This window comes from Petaurus breviceps, unplaced genomic scaffold, assembly GCF_028583685.1.
Source record: "Petaurus breviceps papuanus isolate PSGF00001 unplaced genomic scaffold, PetGlider_PUasm1.0 140, whole genome shotgun sequence".
NCBI lineage: Eukaryota > Metazoa > Chordata > Mammalia > Diprotodontia > Petauridae > Petaurus > Petaurus breviceps.
The window spans coordinates 50,326,526-50,333,169 of NW_027185698.1; the positions used below are offsets into that span (position 1 = coordinate 50,326,526).

A 6,644-nucleotide genomic window follows, 5' to 3' on the forward strand; every position below is an offset into this window, starting at 1 on the left:
TTTCCTTCCTTCCTTTTTTCTTTCTTTCTTTCCCTCCTTTCTACTAACCTATACCCTATCCTAGGTTCTCAACCTCTTTGTTATCCTTGATTCTTTGCTAACTGAAACTGCTCTCTTCAGAGTTATCAACAACCTCTTAATTGCCAAATCTGATGGCCTTTTCTTAAGTTTCATCCTTCTCGTCTCCTCTACATACAGCATTTGGCAGATCCTTCTGGATACTTAACTCTCTTCTCTCTAGGCATGATAAGAAATCTCATGCTGTAACATTTTTAAAACTTAGAATTGTTCAAACCTGTTTAAAAATTTTCCAAATGAAGAGTTTTATTGAATTCTGAACCCATTTGTTAAAAATAAAAAATGCAGCACCTTCCAATTAATTTGCAAGAAAATCAAATGACTTCAGGGAAGATGGAAATTTACACTCCAAATTTCAAGAAAAATCTTTGCAAAATTGATGGATGGGACTGAAAAAATGATCATGATGATTTACTAAGTGCAGACAACAATGTACTTCTTCCATTTAGAGACAAGTATCTTTGTGAAGAGCTCTTTTCAGCTATGACAGCCATTAAAATTAAAATAAACTACACTTAAAACCAGACCCTCAAATGTCTATATCACAATTATTAAATCAAGGTTTTCAGAAGTAATGAAGTATATTCAATCACATTGGCCTCACTAAAATATTATTGATATTTTCAATGAAAACAAAAAGATATTGTACCATTAATAAAATATTTTATTCATCTATATATCATCCTTAAAATTTTTTATTTTATGTAAGTTTTATAATACACATAATTACCAGCATAGGAGTATATTGTATAATTTGTAAATAATAAATATATATATTTGGGTACATTATCTTCTTCCTTCCTTCCTTCCTTCCTTCCTTCCTTCCTTCCTTCCTTCCTTCCTTCCTTCCTTCCTTCCTTCCTTCCTTCCTTCCTTTTTTGCTTTTTGAAGGGGAGAAGCTAGGGCAATTGGGGTTAAGTGACTTGCCCAAGGTCACATGGCTAGTTTTGTGTTAAATGTCTGAGGGCAGATTTGAACTCAGGTCCTTCAGACTCCAGGGCCAGTGCTCTATTCACTGTGCCACCTAGACACCCATATCAACTTTTTTTCTGATAGAGGTATGGAATCAAAAAAGTTTGGAGATTACTGCTCTAAATTATTCACATCTTTGGATTTCCCTATTGAACTCTGACCATTTAATATGGATGTGTTTACAGTGTTATAATCAGCATGCATAAGTTGTCCTATATATAGACTACTGCATATATGAACCATCCCCAACTCTAAAATATCATAATTAATTTCTTTCAATAAATTAATTTAAATTAATTTCTTGTGGGAATAGTTTCTCTCATTGTTACCTGCCTTCTGAAAGATGGAAATAAATTAAGAATTTATTTGCTGCTATGCAGATGTCAGAAAATTTGGAAGTCCCCCATCACTAATACAGCTTACCTATGAGCAAATTTTGATCTGTATAGGGAAAGAATAATCTATTTTTTCCATGGGGTAAATAAATCCGCTTTTTTTTTTTGGAGGGCAATTGGGGTTAAGTGACCAAGGTCACATGGCTAGTTTTGTGTTAAGTGTCTGAGGCTGGATTTGAACTCAGGTACTCCTGACTCCAGGGCTGGTGCTCTATTCACGGTGCCACCTACCCACCCTGGGGTAAGTAAATCTATAACATACCATACTATAACTTCTGTTTCTCTCCTTTTCTCCTACCCAAATGTTCTACATCATGGTTTTCCTTCCCACAAGGCCATAGATTTTTTATGCTATGATTTATATGCCTTCTGGTTAACTTATTTCCCTCCCTCTGAGAAATTTTCTTTCACTGCAGTAGCCAAGTTGTTAACTGGATAGGGATGCCTAAGCTTGGGTCCAAGGATTTAAATTCCAATGATTATACTCACTAGTTTAAAGGAAATTTGGGACTGTTCTCCTCTACTTATACTGTCCCTTAGTCCTGGTCTCAATATTCCAGAGATTACTAATTATGTGAGATTTTGACATACTATCCTGGTAAAGGGACAGTGACTAAGTAATAAAGGAAAAAGATACTTTGGAGGGATGAGAGCTTGAATAAAAATCTGTATAAATTTATGGTATTGTTGGGCAGATCTGCCATCATCATATGTTGGTGTTATTTGTTTTAGTTGTATCTGACTCTTCATCTTGGCAAAGATACTTGCCATTTCCTTCTCCAACTCATTTTATAGATGAGGAAACTGAGGCAAACAAACAGGGTTAAGTGCCTCACCCAGTGTCACATAACTAGTAAGCATATGGGACTGGATTTGAACTCAGGAAGATGAATCCTCCAGATTTCATGTCCATCACTCTATCCACTCTGCCATCTAGTTGCCCCATCCTCATATGTACAGATATAAATATATGTGTGTGAGTATATACATCTATACATTATTGACTTTATTGAGGTAAATTTCACTATAAAGTTCTACAGAATGTGGCACAGAATTCAGTGGTATTGTATTAATGTAACTTGGAAAAATATTGCTATATCTACTGTATTTAATCATTCCAGCAAGTAGAGTCATCTCTGCATTGAATTCTTCCATTGGGGTTTTATGGTTTTCTTTGAACATAATGAATTAAATCAATACTTGAGGATGTAATGCCTTTTGTCACCAATGTGAACAGAAATTTTCCTTCATTGTATTTGCAAGCCTTGTATCTTGAATGTGTAGGAGTGCAATTGATTTTTGTGGATTTTCTCATCTCCCCAACTTTGCTGAACTCAATTATTTTCTTTCATCATTTTGGAGGCTGATTCCCTGGGATGTTCTTTCTGTACAATCAGATCGCCTGCAACACATAATAGTTTGGCTCCTCCTTTTCCTAGCCATTCTTGTGGTATAGTGCAAAGAGTGCTGGATTTGAGTCAGGAAGACTTAAGCTCAAATGCCACCTCTCTGTGACCATGGACAAGTCACTTGACTTCTCTGAGCCTCCATTTTCTCATCTGTAAAATGGGGCACCTTTAGTGCCTACTTTATCAGGTTGCTTTTAGACTTAAATGAGATCATGTACGTTATGGTGCATTGTAAACTTTAAAGCACCATATACATGTGTTATCACTCATATTTTTGATGTTCAGATAGAAATGGTCCTACTGTAAGGATTATCCTTATTATAAATTTTAATTTATTCCTCCTTCATCACTAGCATCAATCCCAACATATATAGGGCTATATTAAATTGGAAGGGTGACCTGGGACATCCTGGTCTTGTTATAATTTTGATAAAGAACTACTCCAGTGATTCTCCATTCTCTGAAATGTTGACTCTTGGTCTTAATATCCTATATTCTTTGTCATGTCAAGAGAGAAGCCCTCCATTATCAATTTATTTTTAGACTTTTAATCAAGAGCAGACATGGGATTTTGTCTAATGCTCTCTTAGCCTCCATGGAGACAATTATAAGATTTTCATTACTTTTCCTGTTAATGTGATAATAGTTTTCAGGGAGCAACTCTATTTGGCCCTAGGGGAAAATTGTTAGAATGTGCTATTGTGTTCTGTCTGCTAACAGTCTACCTAAATGATTTTTTTCATCTGTGTTTGCAAGAGAAACTGGCCTGCAATTTTCTTTTCTGGCATTGTCCTAGAGGGCATAATTTTGCTGACAATATTCAAGTTCCAATTATTCAGCCTTGTTTCAAGGGTATTGGATGACAGGCCTGGTTTGTAGGTCATTCTATTCTGTTATGTTATGTTTAATTTATCTTATATTAATCTTGTCTCACTATCTTCCCCCCAACTCTTACTTGGTGGTAACTATCTTTATTAGAAGCCACATAGTGCTTTGTTTTGTACCTCCCTAATCCATTTATCTAATGTTATGTATTATGATTTTCAGTATTTGTATTTTATTCCTCTGCTAGACTCTAAGCACTTTGAAGGCAGGGAGCAGGTATTATCTGCCTAATTAGACAAAACATGGACACTTTTTAAACCCTGAAGCACTTTTTAACGTTAACCACTTTTCCCCACCCCAAACATGGCATGTTAGTTAGAGGACTGACTTTGGAGTTGGAAAGAATGGGATTCAATTGTGCCTCTGACACAAACTACCTCTGTAATCACAAGCGAGCCATTTATTCTCTCAATGTCCTTGACAACTCACTTAGACTGTGCATTACTGAGGACTTTATGATCTACATTAGTGGAGGGAATTTCCACATCAGGAATTCACCGCAATGAACTCACAAGTCCAAAACAACAGCCATGACAAACATCAACAAAATTTTGTATTAACCTTAGGCACCAGCCCTGCTGTAGTGAAACAAGCCCTGGATTCACAGTTATACTACCTGGGTTTGAGCCCTAGCTCTGCTACTTCTTAACTGTGTGACCACTTCCAGGTTATGTCACTAATCTAGATATCCATTTGCTCCCCTGGAAATGGGAGGTTATACTAGATGGTCTCAAAGGTTCCTGCTACTTCCGAAAGCCTAAGATCTATGATTCAAAGACCACTCTGGGGATCTCAAAAGTAGAATTGTGTTATTGAGAAAGGTTGTGGTTTCCCCCTCCTCAGAGGTCTTCAGGAAAAGAATAATGGGTGGTTTTTATAATTCAGGGTATATTATAATGGATGGGTTTTTTTGGGGGAGGGGGGGGAGACACATATGGGTTACTCTAGGTGGCAGATGAGAACCGAAAAGGGTGATTCTAGGTCCCAAGGAGCTGTCCGTGGTTCTGACCTAGACAGTCCCTTTCCTCTGATCAGTTCTTGGCTTGTGGTTTTAGATGCCAGACTTTTAACTTGTCTTGCTGGCTATGCCTTGTCTGCTCCTTGATCCCTTTTGTAGTACTGCTCCTTGCCGGCTTAACCTGCTGTTACTGCTGTTCGTGTTATTATAGCCTTAGATTTGCTGTGATGTGGTCAGTGCTGATCTCCCCATTTGTCCAATTGTGACTTCACTGAAGTCCTGTGCAGTATTGTATATTTAAAAGGACACCCTAGTGTAATGGAAGGAGTGCTGAACTTGGCACCAAGAGAGACCTCAGTTCATATTTCAGCTTTAATGCCGAGAACCTTTATGTGTCTTGGCAAGACACTTAATTTCTTTGGTCTGCCCTCCTTGTCTTCCTCAGATTGTGACCTCCCTCAGAACCTGGCCCAAGTTGGCTACTCTGCCCCTCCCCCCCCCAAATTATGAGTTCCTTAGAAAAGGGCACAGATTTTGTCCTTATCCATGTCCCCAATATCTCCTAGTCAAGACACTGAACAGAGGAAGGCTGAGTACACAGTAGGTACTCAATACACAAGAATGAAATAAAATAGAAGAGAATGGCTTTACAGATTGGTCCTGTCATTTAACACCATCAAAGCAAGGATGAATAACTAGGATTTGGATGCTAGCAGTAAAAATTATGCTGAATGAACCTCAGGGGATACTTGGGAAGGCTGGCTGGGTCTTTTTCAAATTTAGATTTCTGTTTCTTTACTCTCGGTGTATGGAATGCAAATATAATACTTACAATTGGCTGCTGGTCAAGCACTGTTCTCTCCAAGTCACCCTGCTCCCAGAACTCAGCAGCCACCAGCAATGCTACCTGTGCACCATAGGGAAGAGAGCTTAATCTTGATAGATTTGACATTCACCTAGAATCATTGTAAGCTTTCCCCATGCCCAGGCACCTTTCTCTGCTGATCGCTGGTCTCTTCTGCCCTGGTAACTCTTTCCCCTGATCTAAAGAATGGAGTTAGGCCTCAGCTAATGTTGGTCATAGAGCCCAACAACCATGGGACTCACTATAGGCAGTAGTCTATCATAGCATTAGTTGTTGCACTGGTATGTATTTGTACACACACACGCACATACATATATACATATACATATATGTATATGTAGCCAATTCAGAAGGTAGAATCACTATCATAAGTTTATTTCAACACCACCATCTACCCAAATTTCCTCTTTTAAGGGAATCTTGTAGTATAGTGATAATCTGCCCCATGGCAGCTTCCCACCTACTTGGTAGATGGTCAGAATATTTGGAGGGGGAAGGTGCTCAGGATACTATTACTTTAAACTTTTTTTTAATGCTTAAAACTGCAAAGAATAAGGCATCAGGTTCTGACCTTACTCTGGACTTCCCAAGGCTTGGTGATGGCAGACAAGTCACATGCAGTCATCATCATTGCCCTGTAAGACAGCAAAGGCAGCATCAGAATCTCCCCCCAGCAATGCCTAGATCTCCTCACACTCTACCCAAGTCTAACCTATGAGAAAATATGAGCCCAACAAGGAGAACCATTTGTAGGCAAATTCCCAGTGTCCTCCTAGAGAAGGTAACAATCATTCCTGTACCCACTATTCATCTAGTACTCAGCTGCATCCATCACTTGCCCCCTTAATCCATTGTTTAACTATCACTCACATCCCTGCTTCAATTCAATTCAATCTTTAGGAAGGGCCTGTCTGGATTCTGTGTTCAAACTTAGTCTTTACCCAGTACTTAGCCCCTCTATTCCCAATTCTCATGGTTTCTCAATTCTCCCAGAAGATTATAGCCACAAAATATCAGAATGTGGAGGGATATAGTTCAGGGGTAGGGAACCTGCAGCTTCGAGGCCACATGTGACCCTCTAG

At 38.6% G+C, this 6,644-nt stretch overlaps 1 protein-coding gene across 2 annotated transcripts in view; it reads right to left on the minus strand.

The window, feature by feature from the left end:
• Positions 1–6,644, minus strand: part of PDE6B (phosphodiesterase 6B) — a 78,456-nt gene that overhangs the window by 7,217 nt on the left and 64,595 nt on the right. For both annotated transcript variants that reach the window (XM_069074396.1, XM_069074405.1), the window contains 2 exons: positions 6,134–6,197; positions 5,530–5,604 (listed from right to left, as the gene is read on the minus strand). In XM_069074396.1, the coding sequence (XP_068930497.1) occupies positions 5,530–5,604; positions 6,134–6,197 (139 nt within the window). The remainder of the gene's footprint in view (positions 1–5,529; positions 5,605–6,133; positions 6,198–6,644) is intronic.